Below are 19,614 nucleotides of genomic sequence, written 5' to 3' on the forward strand. Positions count from 1 at the left end.
ACCTTGAGGGACTACGTCCCGCTTAATGACTCTAGGGGGCTCTGTTGCTTCAGGTTGAAAACAGGTTTACATGGTGTTTTAGCTGTTCTCAGAGAACATGACTGTACCGCAACAGAGGGCTGAACACAGTAAGTTTAGTTCGTCTTACCATGTCAATGAACAATTTTGTATAGGTTCAAATGGGTTCAACGGAGTTAAAGACAGGGCAGTAGATAACCAAGCACGTTTTTGGACTGTAAGGCAACTGCACCACTGTGCATTGGTTCATTTTAATACATGGGGCAGTGAACAAAAAGGTCAATCTGATAGCAGGTTAACTTTTCATGGAATAAAACATTCTAAACAAAGAGAAAAGCAGAAGTAAAAACTAGCCTTTGTCTGAGTTTAATTTATTTACCAAACCAGTAGTTTTTTTTTCTTATGATGCACAAAACATTTCTCACCACCAACAAAATGGGCCAAGGGCTCCACCAAGGGCTATCAGATTTGGCCCTGGGTGGACATGGAGCTGGTATAGAACAGAGGTGTTTTGTGACGTAACCACTTGAGGGAGTAATCATTCACACACTCATCTGTGAGTCTGAGTCACACACATACGGCCAAACAGTGGCAACGCTTTAAATACTTCTTGGCACACAGTAGCATTCAACTAGAAAACACTGCGGAAGACTGATCCCGGTTTTTACTACAAGTAAAAAATAATAATAAAAATGGATCTTGCAAAAAAAAAAAAAAAAAAAAAAAAAACTGGTTTTCTTAATTTACAGTGAGATTCCACCTATGAATAATTTTCTCAATCCCAAGATGTTTTTTCTGAAACGTGTGTAATTTGTGTGCTGCATGGTTATTCAGTGTTTGCATGTGCAATGAACACACAAGAGACACAGTCCGGTTTTAAAAACTCTCAGTAACTCTATTTCTGTATTAATGTACAACCGTTGAAAATTACAGCAAATTTTTTTTGTGTATTTTTTTTTCTTTTTTTTTTTTACCCATTTTTTTTTTAATGATCTAACTATCAACAGCCATTTTTTTCAGAGAGGTGAGCAACATGAGCTGAAGGAAAACAGAAAACAGCAAAATAAAACGTTGGGATGACAAAGTAAGAAGAGAGAGCATGAGACGGAGTGGCGAGGGGGAGGGAGGAGAACAGGGGGGAACAAATTAACAGCAAATGTTTCCTTAGTGGAGTGTTTGCACATGGGAGCGTTGGCGTGCGCGCGCCATCTGAATGTTGGCGGGAGGTGCTGTAGCGCTTGTGAATGACAAATGCGATTACACTTAAATGTTGGACGTTAAGGAAGGATTTCAAATCTCGGCTTTTACCTCGCGTGTTGTGGTCAGATCATGGTGCAACACCTAATGAAGGTAAACATCGGCGGCGACAACTCAAAGTAGCTGCCGTCCAAATCCCTACATCTTATTCAACTCTTTTGGACCTTAATATTACTACTTTTAAATTTGGTTTGAAGTTACGCATATTGAGTAGGGTGCTGAGAACAGTTTGTAAAGAACAAAAATAAATAAAAACAAAAGAAAAACAAAAGTAGGAAGCATCTTTCTTATACAACTTAACAGTTGTATGAGTTGATGTAAACCAGAAAAATACATCTTCAGGAATTATTTTAATCATTTCCATGACTTATTTCGCAGCATACGAGACAATATCCGTTCTTAAAATTTCCAAATCAAATTGCTATCACAGGTGCAAGACTTAACAGGTGCCTGCATATCAGTCAGGTTTATATTTAAAAAAACCACAAAATACAGATCCACTGGTTGCACTGCTGCCTTAAAGAAAACAATGTGATCATTCTGCTGCCTATTCCTTATCTACTCAATAGCCCAAGCTTCTACTCCAGTTGCTCTTCTCAAATGATAATCCCACCATCACAGGAAAAACTACTCAGGAAGATTCCTAATCTCCAGCAGGCAACACGCTGCCTGCAGTTGCTTATGTCAAAGCAATGTTACTCTGTTTTCAGACACGAAACCTCAAACGGTGACCCACGAGATCAGACCGGATGTGTTGAAACGAGTGTGACCACAACAGACGTTGTGTCAAATACATAGAAGGAGATGGGGAATAAAATGAGAAAGAAGCGAGTGAAACTAGTGTGACATTCTGTGACCCTGCAGCGTTATGGCGGTGAGAGGAGGGAAAGGCGGAGCGAATGAGTCAGTGTGGGGAGGCAGAGTGAGGGAGGCGGGGAAAGTATGACCGCAGCAATGGCTGATCGGGGAAGGAAGCAAAGGCAGGAGGGCGAGGAACAAAGAAAAGGAGGGAGGATGCTGGTGCTTTGCAGTCGCGAATGGAGCTTCAGGTTTTATGGAAATCCTTCAGCAGCGTGCGTCGCCTCTGCTCAGCAATGTGCATCTGATTCTCCAGATCCTGAAAAATAAAGAAAAACGTGCTGAGCAACACCGGCACACACCGTCCACACGGTGGAGTTTTGGTTCATGGCCCGAGCCGGGGACCAGGTCAAAATTATTTGGAGAGTTTAAAAAGTCTACAAAGAGAAGAACAAACGTAAGCACACAATAAAAAGTTGTGTTAATCAACTTATCAGACACAACGTCTGTAGACTCAGACCAGATGGTAAGAGCTTATCCACAACTATGCATGTGTCATCAGCATGCTATAATGACCAGAGTGTCCTGCAAATTTTTATGTACCTTTAACTTGTCACATTTTTACACATAAGAACTGCAAAAATGGTACATGGCCTGCATTTGTATGAAATGCCACCTTTTTAAGGTGTATTGTGAAAGCAAATATTTGCACTTGAATTTATTTAGAGGCATCAGAGAGAAGGGGTCTGAACGTATGGGGTTCCTACAAAATTTCTTCCAACAAAACTCCACACCGTTCCAGACTCAAAGTTCTGCATTTCTCTGACATCTCTACATTTTTCTTCCAACCTTCTGGAAGTCTGAGCAGAAACCCTTTATGAAGTCGAGTTTTTTTTTTTTTTTTTATCTGCATGTTACACAAATCACAACACAACGGTGGAGCTGGATTCTGTGTCAGTGTCCAAATCCAGAGTAGATTTCTCAATAAGAGTGGATTTATCAGTGAGTTTTGTCAGTAACTCCAACGTTGGACAAACACTTCATCCCCAACATGAGAAATCTAAGAGAAAATATTAAACTGCTATTTCTTAGATAACGAAATATGGAAGAAATATGGTAAATTCAAACATTTTCAGATTAAGAAAGATAGCCCATGATGGGTGAAATGGTGGATTTTATGAATGGAGGGGGGTTATGGTGCAACATCCACACAGATTTCTAACATGCGCTCGCCTCCGGTGAGAACTCACCCCTCTGTCGCTGGCGCTGAGCTCCACCTCTCCTCCCACCACTCCTCTCTCGTAGCTGTCGGCCCGCTCCACCTTCCATGACAGGTTTTCTATCTCTGCTTCCAGCTGCGCCTGCTGGTATTCAAACTGTAAAGGACAGAAACAGAACTCCGCTTAAAAGAAGGGCTCCATCTCTAACTGATACAAAGTTCGCGTAAAATAAGATTGAGCCAAAATGGTAACAGAGTTGAATCGCAGTTGATATAAAGTAAAGTAAAAAAGGAAAATACTATTTTTTTTTATCATTTCTAAATCTTCATTTGTTTGTACGAATTCCCATTTTGGCTTCTTCAGCAATATGGTGGAATCTGGTGTGTTTTTGTGCACGTAAAGGTCAGCTCACATAATTTAAAAACCAAAACATTTGAACGATGAAAACCTGTAAAACTGACTGTGTAGAGGTTTGTTCCTCACCAGTTTCTTGCGCGGCCCAGACTCCATGTAATAGGCGTAAGGGTAGGTGTACTGCAGCGTGTAGCGACACTGGAAACAAAAGGAAACTCATCCTAGTTATTTCAACAAAAGCTAAAAATGAGCTAATACAATTAAATTTACTGACATAAGCTTTGATAGTGCGTACACTTTGTTCTAAATAAAGCCTCCAGTAGGAACAGAATAGCAAACGAAGGAACAAAGTGTAGCAACCTGAATAACATTCTCTTCTCTGCTGATTGCTATGTGGGAGTTCATATACAGAGCAGCAGAACAAAACAACAGAGTTCAATTCAAACAAAGGTGTCAGTTGTTTAACACATTTATGTTTGAAATAAATGCTTAATAAATGTTAGGTGAAGGAAGGAAAAAAGTAAAGCAGGGAAGAAAAGAAGGACACAAAGCAGAAAGAAAGGAAAGATGGAAAGAATGAAGAGGAGGATAGGGAAGAAAACAAATACAAATGTTTTTCCACCGATTCTTTTAAATTTATCCATACTTATCCAGACGAGGAAAACACTAAACTTAAATTCCAGGCTAAGAGTCTTTGTAGCAACCTTGTATACCTGCTGTTTTTCCAGCCATCCAATCAGATCATTTGTTTCATCCGTACCTTAGCCAGTAGCTTTGCAGCATTATGCAGGTACTGCCAGTCGATCCAAGTTCCCAGATTGTTCATTACTCTCTCCTGGATTTTCTCCTGGATCCTCTGGTACGTCTGAGCCTCTAACTGCAGGGACTTGTTGTGGTTCTCCCACTTGTTACACAAAAAACAGCCAGCATAAATAAACGGGAATATAAAACATGGCATCTCTCACTTATGAAATATATCTGTAGTTAAGATTTTTTTTTAAACTAAACAGTAGATCAGGCCCTCAAAGCTTTTCCAGTGTGCTTTTCCTTCCACCTTATTTTATTGAGGAGAATTTTCTCTTAAGAGTCAAAAAGTTACTATAAAAAGCTAAAATTGCTCCAGGACTGCAAGTTGCTGAAGCGTCAGAGGCTTTGGAGAGGCAGAACCAGAACTAGCTGTGAACAAAGCAGCATCAGCAAAACGTAACGTTAAACATGATTCTCTTTAATCTGGATACTCCTGAATCCTGAGTCCAACAAGGCTGCACAGTTTTCTGCAACTCTCTCCATACAAATGACTAAATGAAACATAAAACTATTTGAGGAGCTAAAAAAAAAAATCTAAATTATACATTTAAAAAAAAAAGTAGAAAGATTCAAATCTAGAATTCTTTAAAGCCCTTGTATTTAGCTGAGATGTACATCCAGAGCAATAAAAGATTAAATAGAAAGAAAAAAAAGAAAAGCATCTTACCCTCTCAAAATAGAAGAGGTATTTCTTGAGTGCCTCCCTGGCCTGAGCTTGCTGGCTCTGGTTGACTATATCAGGGTTTTCTTTGTATCGGCTGCACTCGTAGTATTCACTGCCATGAGTCTTCCAGTCTCCAAGACACATCCAGCAGAAATCTTTGAACAGAAAAATAACCCTTAACGGACTCCAAATGCATCCAAAATGATAGGGGGTATGAGTGATGGATAATGACGTGAAAGTGTGAGAAGCAAAACTTACCGTGTTTGCACTTGGAGCATTGCTGAAAGACATAAAAGAAAGGGGAAGAAATTAACCAAAAAGCAGCTACTGCTATTAGTAAGACTCAACAGAGGTAACATCAAATATATGCTGACAGCTGTTAAAGTGTTTGGCTGGAGTTAGAAGTATTCTCTGTACTCACCATGTGATTGCACCCTCCGTTCTTTTCGATGCAGATATTGCACTTCGGACACTGGAAGGAAAAAAAAAGAACGGCTCTTTATCGCAAATCCGATCCGACGATCACAGAGAAACACCTAAGCCCTGTTATTATTCTAAACTCCGAGCGCACAGTAAGCATCTGCTGCACGCCAAAGTACACAGCGGTCACAAAGCTTTGTGTGTGGCGACCATACATCTTTAGTGTGTGCGCTGATGTAGTTGGCCGTCTCCGAGTCGTCTGCGCATTTAGTCAGCCATTTCCGAATCGTTGCGCAGTCTGTCGGCGCGTGGTACATCTGGCGGCATTTGAAACTAGAAGAAAGTCGCATTTTAGCTGAAAATGTGTCGACAAGCAATTTAGATTCCAGGATTTTAATCTTTTTTTTTTTTTTTTAATAAAAAATTCACAAATTTCAATCGACATATATGCATGTCTGCGTCATACCAGAAGACTTCACTGCAGCGGCTGCACTGCACTCTGCGTGGCCTGGGCTCCTGCACCTTGATGACGATGGGACAGTCTGCACCTGGACACAACTGCAACTGGAAGTGACTCTGAAAAAAAAAAAAAAGAAGAAAAAAACACAAGGAATGTAGTCAAGAGAAACTCTTTAAAATGTTTTAATAAAACTGATTTCACGGTTTATCCAGGTCTAAGAAAGGAACATTTCTAGCAGGATGTTTTTAATATTTAGGCTACCTTTACACATCAGGTCAGATTTAATTTTTCTTATCTTTTTTGCTAAAATCAGATTTTTTTAATTTTTTTGCATGGTCGTTCTTACAACAAATTAAAGCGCAGTGAGGTATCTGTGTGAACGGTTTATGAGCCCAAAGTGCCTTGCATGCACAGAAGAAGAACGTTGATGTGTCACAGCAACACTTTTTTTAATGGAATTAATAGTATGTGGGTCTCCACATACTATTAATTCCGTTAAAAAAGTGTCTATATCCATTTATATCCATAAATGTCTCTTTATGGATAGAGTTTAAAGTTTTATGAGAATTGGGAGTTGACAGTATCGTCACAAAATCATAAGAAGGAAAACGCACAAAAAACAGAACTAATGGCAATGGCCTTTTGTAGAGCATCAACTGCAACTTCTGTAAAGAAGTCTGTCTGGATGAGTAATCAGAGGGAAGAGTGGTGGGATTGCAATCTTTCACTTTAGTTGCACAAACTTCTTTCATATGTTCATAATCGTAATTTTCAGCCAGTGTTTACGTCTGGATTTACCACGTCTGGATTTTTCTGGAGCAGAATTTTACCGTATGTCTCACATGAATAACATGAAAGTAGGAGGAGGATAAAATGCAACATGACCATTCAGACTGCAGACACTTTGAAAACAAACAGATGTGTATCTGAATTAGTACCCTATGGAAGTGTCATAGATCGCTTTATTTTTTATGAAAAGGTTGGAATTGGGCCATTCAGGCTGCGGCAAAAAAAGCCAAATATGGGTCACATTTGCAGCCTAAGTGAACATTGCCTTCGATGTTCATCTGATTGGAAGCAATACAGTCAGTAATTGTTGTTGGCATTAAATAGCAAGTGATTTCAGAGTGAGTGAACATTTTACTCTACTCGATTCAACACAAACCTCTCTCGCGAGATGCCGTCATTTGTGTGAATGTTGAAGATCGCTGAATTTCGACATTCGCACAAATGTTGCTAAATGATGCATTTGGCTGATGCTTCGTCAGACGGTCGACAGACACACCTCAACATAGTCTCTGAAGAGGTAGCGTTTGTATTTGTCCTTAAGCTCCTCTCCTGGCAGCAACGGGAGGACAAAGTCTTCTGGCATCCGCAGGGAACAGTCCTGAGCCATACATGAGATTCCTGAAAGCACAAACGTGTTTGGTGAAATGTTGAGGCTCTCGGTGACAAAACATGGAGCAGCGCTTTCCACAGACCCTCAGTCTTTTTGAAGCTTTTAGGGAAAGAAAAAAAAACAAAAAACAGGACAGGCAATTTTTTTTCCAGTTAATAACAGGAAAACTGAAGGTTCAAACAATAACATACAGATACCAGCAGTCTGGCTGTTTTTTCCTCAGGTAACTCAGATACTTATCAGGTCAGAATAAGCATATGTGGCTAAACTAGCATCCACAAGGGACAACTTTACAAATCCTCTCCTACAGAAAGAAGTTAGGGTATTTTAAAACTAAAAATAAACAGGCAATGAAGCAAGAACCAGTGGAGTGTATTTTATTAGGATTTTTAAATGACTGGCCAACACAAAGTGATCTATAATTGTGAAGTATTAGAGAAATTCAAACCAAGCTAAATAGCATTGTGTGATACGCATTTCTAATCAGCTCATTTTACTCCATTACTCTTGGTAAAATAGAGCGTCAGTTGTCTTCAGAACAAAAACTATGCAAACTTTTCTATAGTTATAAATGCAGATTTACAAAAACACTTAGGGTTTCACATCACCCTTAAAAGGCTGAGACTGGGAGCAGAGGTTCACCTTCAAACCAAGGAGCAACCCCAAACCTGCAGCCTGAGCGACAATGGAATGGTGTAGATCAAAGCAAATCATGGGTTAGAATGGCCCAGTCATTCTAACTCAAAGTACAGACCAAATTCAATTCAATTCAAAAATACTTTATTGTTACCAAAGGGAAATTAAATGTTGTTGTAACTCATTAACTCAAATTTTTCAGAGTTATTATAGATGGTGATGGCTGTTGGCAGTAAAGATCTCTTGTGGCAGTCTGTATTACAGTGAATCTGAAGAGGCCTCTGACTGAAGACGCTGCGATTTCCCAAGACAGTCTCGTGAAGGGATGGTGAATTGAGAGGTATTCCAAAATGTAAAAAAAATGATGCTCTCAATCCATGTAAAAGCAACACCAAGTAAAACTGATTAATAACCTGGAAAATCCCTGCTGTAGTGTTTGGTTTGAAAACAAACTGGTTTCTGTTACTGTTACACTGGACTGGGGTTGGAGGTCATTTTAAATCTATCCTTGTTGCAGCCAACAGAGTCATCTGACCTTTACAGGCTGAATTTATCAGAGAGGTCATTAAAAAGAAGCACAGGGACATTTTTCATACAAACAGGATCACAAACAGAACTAGTGGAGTCACAACTCCAGGAAAGTGACTCTGATAAACTGTATGACTGCTTTTTTTCCTCCCCATTATACACACAAACACAAAGCAACTCTAAACCAATCCATACACACGCCTACACACTAATTTGCTTTGTTGCTGACACAAGCACACTCTCACACACTTGCTGATTTTCATGAGCCTGCTGCGACCGCATGCTTTACTTGTAAACCTCAATCCAGATGGGCCTCGTCAAATCTCCTCTAAAGGCTCAAAATCTTTAAGATATTTTGACTCCATATTTAGGAAGAAACCTGTAGAGAAAAATCTAGGATCTGCAAAGCCTTCAGCCAGTAAAAAAATAAAAAATAAAGAAAAAACTGCTGCTGGATAGATATTAAAACTAAAACTGTGCTTGCTCTAAATAACCTAACCTCTGACCCGGGAACACAACCAGAATGACTCGGCCACTGTAACACCAGATGGGATGACTGCAGACACACGCTCAGAGCACAGCACTCACCCACTCCCATGCCGTCTTTGACTAGCACAGTGCAGTGCTGCTCCCAGCATGCTTTGCAGAAGGAGTGCTGACAGGGCAGAGCCAGCAGGGTGTCTCTCCGTACAACCTGTAGACACACACCGCACTGGAGGGACTGGGCGGCCTGAAACACACACGGGAAGATAAGTAGGCACAGCAGTCGCAGTAGCACTCGCCTAATACATTAGATTTTTTTTTAGTAATTATTTCATGAATGGCAAATTAATCCGCTCCGCTTAGCCTTCCTGTTACCTGTTGAAAGTATCGCTCTCTCTCGCCCTCTCACAGCTACAATGGACCTCTGACATTTATGGACATATCAATGAAAATAGATGCTCCTTTTAGATCAATGATTGGATCATTAAACACCTAGAGATTCTGAAAACCTCTAGAGTCTTCTTCTTGTTACGGCTTTATAACCTGGTATCTCTGAGCTACTTTACTACTACTATTACTTCTACAACCAAGCCAGGGTCAATCTAGCTGAAGTTGACAAATATGAGTAACAGCCAATTGTTCAACTGTTATAATAAACTGTACATTTGACGATACAAGAAAGGGAGTGTAATGATGACCCAAAATGGGCATTTATTACATCATTTAGAGAAAAACTTATAAGAATTTTGATTCATTTTTGTCTTAATAAATTTCAATTCATGACAACTTTAAAAAAAACCTTATTGTATTATTGGAAGTGTCATTTTTACCATTTTCTCCACTGTTTGCTTCATGACAGCATAAAAAAATCATCAGTACATTTGAAAACATGACTGAATGAAGATACTTTGTGTGATACAACACCGTGGCATCCTGAACAAACCCATTTTAAATGTGAATTTTTTTCAATAGTATTTGTATTTGTGGCATTATAAATGCTATGCCATGCAATCACAGCCATACAGTTAACCTAATTTTTATCGTTATCACAATAGTACCAAAAATATTGCAATAAAATGCTACAAGCCCTACGGCCAATCACTGGACAAGAGAAACAAGTTGTACTCACAGTGGCTAATCTGCATGTGCTGCTGGTCTGGACCAGAGCATCTGACAAAAGCTGAGAAGAGCTGGACTTACATCTGTCAGAAAGATGGGCAGAAAAAAAAGGTTGAAAGGGAAATTTAACAAAGGAAAAACATAAATAAAACAGAACAGAGCTCTCTGTTCACAGGTTAGTTTATGTAACAGCTCAATGTCAAATAAATGCCTGAAAAGCAGTGTGACCACTATATAGTCAATATCTGTGTAGAGCTGGGTTTGGGAAATATCATTTTTGTGATAGTTTTAAATGTCAAAATTATTGTGAAGGAATTTATCAGCATTATATATTAATACAGATACAATCTTAGAAAGTCTTTAACAGCTGCACTTTGGCACTAACTGCAGTATGACCAATAAAATCAACGTGACAGAGTCATAAGAGCCACCATGTAAATCAAAATGATACTCCAAATAAATCAGAGGAACATAAGATTTAAAAAAAACTAACAAAAAAAGGTTTGAGAGAACCTTGTGACTGAGGAAGATGAGCCAGTTAACAACCAGTTATTATCAAAAATAAATAAATAAATAAATAAATACATAAATAAATAAATAAATCTATGAATTGTGACACAGAAGAAGAGACAAACCTGTCCAGTATTTGTGAAACTTGCCAGTGAAAATGCACCAGGATCAGTTTTGCTACTGATGGTGAAACCTGTAAGGGAAAAAAAAAAACAAACACAAGACATAGTTTAAAGTTATTTTTAATTTAAAGTCAAGTGATTTTGATTCAGAAAAAAAGGATTGTGAGGATTTAGTCTCTGTAAAATGACAAAAATAAAAGCTAGATATATTGGATTAGAACACATATTCTACAACTTCCTTGATGAGAGCAGAAGTTTAAAATAAAGAACTTGCCTTTCATTGCAATAAAGGATCAGTCCTGACCTTTATCTGACTTCTACTAAACTCGAAACAAAAACGCATCACTGAATATGCCGTTTGCTGATATTTTTGTGAACAAAGAGTTCAGTGTTAATGCATTTAATGTTCCAACGCATAATGAAAACATTATTTTCATTTTCTCCCCTGCTGATCGGTGATTTGAGTCAATCAACAGTCGAGAGAACTGCCTTATTTTGATCAATGCTGATTTATTGATGCAAAACTACTTAGAGTTGCACAATTTACAGAATTGCAAAGGTCGCTGCAATACCAGTGCGTGCAACTCTGCAATCACAGAAGACTGGTTGGATGCAACATTTAGAGGGCAACTATATATCAAGGGGCCTTGCAGTCACACATTGCATTGCCACAATTAAATTTGAACCCACTGGAAGGAGTTTGACTCTCTCAGACATGTACAGTTCGTAGTGATTTAGTGACTGAGATGCTATCGCTAATGGAGAGAAGCTGCAACATTATGAAAACAGAAAAGAAAGAAGAGTGAGAAAAACCGGGGTTTAATCTCAGTAGGTCTCATTACTGCAGTGTAAAAACAATATTACAGTTGCATGTCCAAGTAAACTATTTATTACTAATATTAATATAAAACAATGGTAATTCAAATCACACTTTGCTCAATGTACTCTGCACCATATATAAAGATATTCAAACACTGCTGCAGAAACAAACTAAACACAAACTGCCAACTCCATCATCAAACCTGAACATGCAGCCGTTACTCTGAGTGACGATTCGGTTAGTTTGATTTTAGAAGCAGTGAGGCGCCGTAAAATGAATTCAAAGAAAGAGCAGAGATTAAACTATTTTCAACAACATTGTTGCGAGAGAGCAACACTTTAAATAGTAAACAGGAAGGCTGAGTGGACTGGAGTACAGCAAGGTTGATGTTTTGTCCTTTTTGAGCTTTCAACTTGGCTCTGAGATGGAACATTCTGGATTTGGAAACGTCGCCAGCCATGAGGAAGTTTCTGATTTAAGATGGACGGGTTGTTTYTTTTTTTTTTTTTTTTTTTTTTTTTWAGGAAGTAGATAGAAAACCTGTTGTTTTAGAAACCTAGCAACCCGCTAACAAGATTGTTTCAAATGTCAATTTAAAATGTCTGCTCTCTGACACCATCACCTCGACTACTACAATCAATAACCGCTCACAGAGGAAATGCTGGAAAACATTTTATGTTGTAGAACTACTTTATGTTCTCTCTCTGGTGTAGAAAGCGAGGTTTTCCCAACGATTTAGTCCGGTGATGGGGTAAACGTACCTTCAGAGTAGTAGCCACCGCGTTCACTTCCTCCGTCAGCACTCGCTGGCTCTCCTTGTACGTCAGACAGGTAAACAGGTACTCCTCTGGGTCGGAGGAATCCGCCCCCTGCTGCTCAACGTCACTTGCCACCCCATCGTAATAGTCTGCGATATCGCCCGGATCTTCTTCCTCTCCTCCGTCGTCGTCGTCCTCCTGGTCTTCCTCAGAGTTCACCCCAAAGTCTTCCTCATTGCTGTCCGACGCCTGGCTGTTCATGTCCACAGACATTCAGTCGATTGTGCCAATCACCCGGACAGGTAGACGAGCCGCCTACCTGTCGGATTTCAGAGGGCCAGCTCTAGCTGAAATGGCTTGACTGAAGCTCCGCCCCGTCCTCTTTTCCACTTCGAGTCAGCGTGTAGAGAGAGAAACCTTCCCCTCCTGTCTGACTGAGGCGTAACGACACGCACTCAGCAGCAGCGGAAGAAGCAGAAGAAGTCGCACTCTCCGTCACTCATTTGGAAAACGGATTCCAGACGCAATCTGGAAGAAGAGGAACAGAACAGTTAGAGACAAAGGAAGAGTGAGAACAGTAACAAAAATAATGGAAAAGTGACCCATCAATGAGTTCCATGAAGTTTAATTCCATATTCAAACATCCCGTTACTAGTTTGGAGGTTATATAAGACACAGATGGTGTACCAACACATTTCAGGAGTACTGTGATAATCTTTCAAGTTAAAAATTGCTGTAAACTGATGTCACCAAGCTTCTGTACTGCCGAAAATGCTACATTTTTATAAAAATGTACCGATTTTTTTTTTTTTAATTGAATAGGCAACCTGATTTTATATACATGAAAAAAGAACATGTGTAAAAAAAAATTAGTTTAAACAATATTCTGTGTGGTTGGACAGTGCTTTCGGTCAGACTTGGATGTTTTAGATCAAACTAATTGTTGTACAAGTCTTTGACAAGGACACTCAAAATCCTTCAGTTGTTTTTGAGCTGTTCGCAAGTGGATTTGCTGCTGGTATCCTTCAGAACATTTTAATGCTTTGGTAGAAAGATGAATTCATGGATCCGTCAAGTATAGCAAGTTATCGTGGTCCCAAAGCTCCGAAGCAGCTCCAGAAGGTAACGTTACAATCACAGTAAACCCTGAAATCTTCTTTTCAGAAATGCTTCATTACTTCAGACGCACACCTTAAAAAAACCTTCCACCTTTAGAGAGTCCATAAAATAGCTTTGCAACTCTTTCCAGACTGATAGAGGAGTTCTTGGTGCGTGCGTTTTCTTGAAATTTCAACCCATCTTTTGCGGTCATGTTCTAATAAAGTGATCTATGGTTCTTGCAGTGTGTAATTGGGCCAAATCTTTTAATTGTTATTTAAATTAAACAAAGAAGTGGTCGATCACAGTTACATCATGATATAACAAGAGGCCAATTACAGGCACATTATCAGTTACAGCAAATGCTTGATGTTAACCAACAGTGGTGACACAAATGATAGGCTTTAGAAGTTACTCTTCTATACAGGATTTAGAGTTTCAGATTGCTTTTTCCGCTGATAAATTTCATTGAATTTCATATTTACTCAGATATATCCAGAGTAAATTTCCATCCCTGAAATTTAATTTAGATCTGAAATATTTAACTCTGACAAACACACAGAAACGGATCAGGCAGCAAATACTTTTTCACAGCAATGCACATAAATTTATTATCGGTTTCCTTAGCTTGCCAAAAATATGACCACATGAATTAAAGTCGAAACCTAAATCCATTGAGGAAAGAAAAAAAAGGCACCAAACTACAAGTGACTAAAAAATTTAAAAAACTAAGCAACACTTGTGAGTGTTAGACACTGTCCATAAATGTGTTTGGCTATTTCACAAATATGAACACTATACTCTGTAGACCAAAGACATGCTGCGGTGGGTAAAGAAATCGCAGAGAAAATACTTTGGCTATGCAGGACAACTGATCCCCCTAAGCTAGTCACAGAAGACGAGGTCAGACCTGAACTGCATAGAAACAAACAAGTCAAACCAGATTGTGCTAAAATCCAAAGTGTCCTTAGATCAAACCTTTTCTCCTCCAAACAGTTGATCTCTCAGTTATTATATCCATAAAACGAGCTAGAATAGGTCTCAATTACAACTAGCGCTTTGTAAATTTTAGTTTTTAGTTTTTATGGATTCCAGATGACTAGATGGTCTTAATTCAAGGAACATTAGTTGCTTCCAACAAGAAAAGTTTGACCCTGTTGATGCACTCTAATTAGGCTTTAAACAGCCCAGCGGAATAATAAAATATTGATTTTCACTGCAGGATTTCACAAAAAAAAAAATTTTTTTTAAAGCACACAAAAGTCAAAAACTGAACATTTTGCTCTATTTGTATTTTGGTGGGTGACATCACAGGAGCGAGAAGAATAAATGATCTGGAAAACGACAAACGCTAAGCAATTTTTTTTATACTTTAGACATGACTTCTCTTACTCTCTTCAAGAAAAGCTTCATGCGTTTTATCATCAAAGTTTCCATCTCAAGTACAGTAAATTTGTTACAGAAATACAAGTAACACCCCTTAAAGAAGAATTTTACTAAGCAAAACAAAAAAAACAAGAAATGCCAATGGACATACTTAAAAATAAGCAGTTGCTTTGTAACATCAGCAGAGGCATGTCTGCTTGTTTTGATAGATTTGTGAAATATATATATTGTATAAATTATTGTTCTACACCAGAAATATCGAACTAAATAGAAAACTCGACCAATAGATTTTTTTTTTGTCTACCATAAAGTTTAGAGAAAAGTATGACTACCACCTTTAATACTGAATTCTTTATAAGCATACCCATTAAAAACCATGGGAATTATAAGGCACCACAAGGCCCAGGTGGCCTGGTTAAATTCGACACACGATTATTTATCACAGTTTAAAAAACAATATTAAAGAGGTCAACTGGTAACGGACTTCAGATGTGACTTTGCAAATATTAATCTGGAAAGAAAACACGGGGGAAGCCAGCCAGCGGGTTCCGGTGCCAGCCTAGCTTTAGACCAGCGTTCACATTCCGTCCGATCCAAGTTAAAAATAGTCAGCAAAGTGGGTGACACACATCCCGCTAGGCTAATGTAACACAGCGACCGTACAGGTTAGATAACAGCTTTAACTGAACTCTGCTGGTGTGTTCGGAACGGGAACTGAAAGTGTGAAAACTGGTTAATAAAGTGTGGGCACTGGCATTTTAGTCCCACCAGAGAGCCAGATGAACGGCTGAAGTTAAATCCCCAGAGTGGCTGCCTCTGTCGTTAGCAGGGTTAGCTCCCAGGCTAGCGTGCTGTAGTTGTGTTCAGCAGTTTAAGTAGCGATATGCGTAAACCCCCAAAATACGACGAGTTACACCAATGAGCGCTACGAGAGGGAGCTTGCAAAAGTTTTATACGACAAGTTATGCTTACTCAGCTAAGAATAAAAAAAAAAGCACATCAAGAAGTAGCTACCCTTCCTTATCATTCCCCTCAGCCTCCGCCTCTCACCTACTCTACTCCGGGGACTGAGATGTAAACAAGGCCCGGTGCAGCTCCGGAGTAAACACGTCCATTTAAACAACTGCTGCGTTTATATCCAGAGCAAAAACCAGGCGGCAGTTACCTGTCAGAGAAGAGCTGGCTTGACCTGCTGTAACAGCGGACAACGGCATCTGTGTGGGGGAAACCTAAAGAGCGATTTTCACTCTTTTGCTTGGCGGAAGGTGGAGAGGTGCTTATCGGCGACGTAACGTCCGCTTTTCTCTGCGCTGTCGGATCTCCTCTGTGGTCGCATTAAAGCGCCTTATCAGCACTAAAATGCTCGATTAAATGAACGAGTTTTTTTTTTGTTATTATTAATATCATCCAAAAATAACCCAATAATAAATTCCAGTCAAAACATTAATTCCGCAATGTTTTGAGAAATTAAAATATACTGATTTAACTTTTTTTTTTTTTTTTTTAAATCAGTAGTATTTAGTAACTATTTGAATTGTAATAAAAGCGACATAGCATTATCAAATCGATAAGCAACAACAACAAAAAGTCACATAGAATTTGCGTAAGAAAAGTGAAAAGTGTTATTACCTGCTTGGAGAAGAAAAATCATTACGGTATTAGAACTATTTTGATATTACTTGTAAATGTTGCTTAATGTTGTGAGACTATCACTTTCTCACTGCTGACCTTAAAATTTGATTCGTTGACCTGCACAGCAACCGAAGTTAGCTCCTCCCACTGTCCTCTTTAGGGTCTGTAATAAAACAGTAAATGACTTGTTAAAAAATTTCAGTAATAAACATATTCAAAAATAATTAGTAAAAAAATTACATTTAAATCTGCCTTAGCAAAAATAAGCCCTTTGTTTACTTCCCATTACTTAGAATTACTTATTGGCAATCTCATGTGCTGGACTGAAAATTGAGTGTGCAGATGCAAAGAGAAGCCATGTCAATTTAACACAGTAATAATAGCCACTCTAGTCCGTCTAAGCTGTTCTTTCTCCAGCTTTAAGTGCATGCTCTGCTGCTCTCGGTTTCACATCCCACGCTTGTGTCAGCAACAAAAACAAGTGTAACATCATAAAACTTCAGAGTACATGAGATGCTCTTGAGTGAACATGGACGGTGTCCTCAGTGTCCAATGTCCTGATGTCATACCATAAAGAACATTCATGGCCACTAATGGCCCATAAATCAGTCATCTGACAGACCCAGAACGCATGTTCTGGGCCCACTGCGGTTTTCACAAGTTCCATAGGTTAAAGTGAAACTGTGAAACATTAATGCATCTCTTCTGTTAGATGAGATAATGCACTTGTGGCGATAAAGGTATGGGAGCAAGGTCTCCATTTTTTATGCATTATCCTCTAATGTGCTTCTGTGTTGGAAATGAGAACGAGGTGGTTGAGGAGCTGGAGTAAATACAGAGATAATAGGTCTGGAACTGCTGAGGAGGTAGGTTTAATGTGCTTAACGCTGCAACTGTTTATATTTCACATTCGACAAGAGTGGTACGTTTCCTTTGTATTCGGGTTTCAAAGCAGCCGGGGCTTTAAAGGAAAGTTCAATAAAAGAAAAGTGTGCAGTAGCTTTTATGTCTCTGGAGTTTTTGCTTACATTAACCAAAGTTCAGTTTTATTGTTCAAGCAGTAGAAAACAAATCCTCTGGTCCTGAATTTTTCAAGATACCGACTGTGTTTACGGTTGTTCTTCTACTGTCCTATTCTCAAGCCTGGTAGGGCATCTAACTTATTTTCTTTCAACGTTCCCTTGTATTTTTGCTTCATCTATCCTCAGGGAAGGCAGTCATCATCTCTGACCGCCTTCCCTGTCCCAGTGGTTGTAAGATGATGACGCCCCCATCATGTTTTACTGTAATTATGTGTCATATCTAGTGTTAGTTTTGCACGTAGGCCAAAAAGATCTTCAATTCTGAATGCAGCTAGTTTGCACCTCATTCTATTTAGATGGATTAGATCAAATGTGTCTGCAAACAAATGTACACCACACTTTTCAGTTTTTAAATAGTAAACAACAGAGAACAAGAGTAGTTTTCCTTCCACTTTTCAATGCTACTAAAATGCATTGAGTGTTGTAGTTGTAACTTGACAAAATGGGTAAAACAAAAAAAACTAAAAAAGTTGAAGCCAGACATTGAAGTTTCAAATCTAAGTTTAAAGTGTATTTCAAGTTTCTCATATTCACATTCACTAGATGAGTAATTTATTTATTTTAATAAATGAATCAGCTGCAAAATTCACCAGAAAGTACTGGAACCGTCAGTTCACTGTACACAAATACCTCCCAATCAGCCTCCCCTGATAAAGAAACTTTGAAGAAACACAGATAAAACCACAACACATGGACATCAAGACAAGTGTGAGAATCAAGAAACAATAACAGACTTCAGGATGCTGTTTGTAGATCATTATTTGTAATCCTGCTTCAGTTTATCTTAAGATCATAAAAATTACTCAATTAGCATCTATCTAGGAAAATTTTAATGTTAATTGCAACTAGGCAACTATTATATCAATGCATTAATAAAGTAATAGAATAAATGAGGACTTTGTGTGGAGTGAAAATATGCAGTAAATGTTCCAACATCTATGATGCCTAATCTAATCAATATTCTTGTACAGTTTGCACAAGAGGGTTTTGCTTCAAGTCAAATGATCTCAGATCTGCCCTTTGCTTAGAGGTTTAAAACTTGATAACTCTGTTTGTCTTGTAAATGCTTAGGGAAAAAAAAAGAGACTTCATTAATTATTTTGGTTATTTTGCTTTTTACTCATAACATTTCTTACAAAAATACTTTTCATAGAAAAACACATTACTAGTTTCATTACAGTTACCGTCACCTCATGTACAAAAATATTGTAGAAATTAAAGTTGAGAAAAAGTGACAAAAAATACAAAGACAAATGTGGAAAGTGGCACAAAGGAATCTGTTTGAAAATAAAAATTCCTTGAAAGAATGGAGCACATAAGCAAGAGGACATTTTCAAAGGAGGAGGACATTCTGAACTTTAAAACTCAGCCTGCTCTTTGATCATCAAGTGCTTTTCCACCTAACAAACCAAAACCGATTCACATCAATGCTAAATGTCAGTGATTGCGTTAAAATGGACAAATCTGTACAATCGGAGGTTAAATAAACACAGCAGGACTTTTGGTCCTCCCTGAATTTCCATCGTCTTGTTTTTGTTGCAGATTCATTTATATAGAAAACAAAAAAAAAGAACAACTGGTGGATCAGCAGACAACCAGCAATACAATTCAACCAACCACTGTAATTATCTTCAACACATTATAATCGGCTGCAAATTGTACAATTATTGGGAAATTTGTGTTAAAAAGCCATTAAGTAAATTTCTTTAATGCCACAGCAGTATAATCTCACACTGAAAAATTAAAGAAATGCAGCCTTTTAGCTGATTCAGTGGGGGCATACAATCCAACATTTATTAACATCTCTAACAATTAATTTAAAATAGCATTATTCAGAAGTATAAGCAAACCATGACAACCTGCTCCTCTGGGGTTTAAATATGTTGCGAAACAGAGGGCTTTTTCTCTTTTCTTCTCTTCGAAATGGGGAAAAACGAGAAGACATTCAAGTAAGGCATATGTGTTGATCAAAAAGTCAGGAAATAGCCGCACAAAAAAAAAGCTTATTGGAACTTTTCAATATCTACAGAGTTGCGATTAAAA

The 19,614-nt window shown here is 38.5% G+C and overlaps 1 protein-coding gene across 2 annotated transcripts; it reads right to left on the minus strand.

The window, feature by feature from the left end:
- Positions 1-887: 887 nt before the first annotated feature.
- On the minus strand, positions 888-16,284 carry arih2 (ariadne homolog 2 (Drosophila)). Of its 2 annotated transcripts, none has more exons than XM_008413217.2 (15): positions 16,023-16,284; positions 12,377-12,901; positions 10,799-10,866; positions 10,174-10,246; positions 9,150-9,291; positions 7,284-7,405; positions 6,005-6,114; positions 5,754-5,871; positions 5,540-5,590; positions 5,377-5,398; positions 5,122-5,273; positions 4,408-4,551; positions 3,777-3,845; positions 3,324-3,449; positions 888-2,392 (listed from the first exon to the last, which is right to left on the minus strand). In XM_008413217.2, exons 2-15 carry the CDS (start codon positions 12,644-12,646, stop codon positions 2,321-2,323), a joined length of 1,539 nt encoding a protein of 512 aa, XP_008411439.1. In that variant the 5' UTR covers positions 12,647-12,901; positions 16,023-16,284; the 3' UTR covers positions 888-2,320. The 2 variants fall into 2 exon arrangements, with proteins under 2 accessions (XP_008411439.1, XP_008411440.1); XM_008413218.2 differs by lacking the exon at positions 16,023-16,284 and adding an exon at positions 15,908-15,983.
- Between the last annotated feature and the right edge of the window lie 3,330 nt (positions 16,285-19,614).

Source organism: Poecilia reticulata, linkage group LG7, assembly GCF_000633615.1.
Source record: "Poecilia reticulata strain Guanapo linkage group LG7, Guppy_female_1.0+MT, whole genome shotgun sequence".
NCBI lineage: Eukaryota > Metazoa > Chordata > Actinopteri > Cyprinodontiformes > Poeciliidae > Poecilia > Poecilia reticulata.

Coding starts and splice junctions, on each gene's coding strand:
- arih2 (XM_008413217.2), bottom strand. CDS start 12,646: ATGTCTGTGGACATGAACAGCCAGGCGTCGGACAGCAATGAGGAAGAC. Junction 10,867..12,376: donor CGGTGGCTACTACTCTGAAG/GTACGTTTACCC, acceptor TTTCCCTTACAG/GTTTCACCATCAGTAGCAAA. Junction 4,552..5,121: donor ACCTCTTCTATTTTGAGAGG/GTAAGATGCTTT, acceptor TTGTGTAACAAG/TGGGAGAACCACAACAAGTC.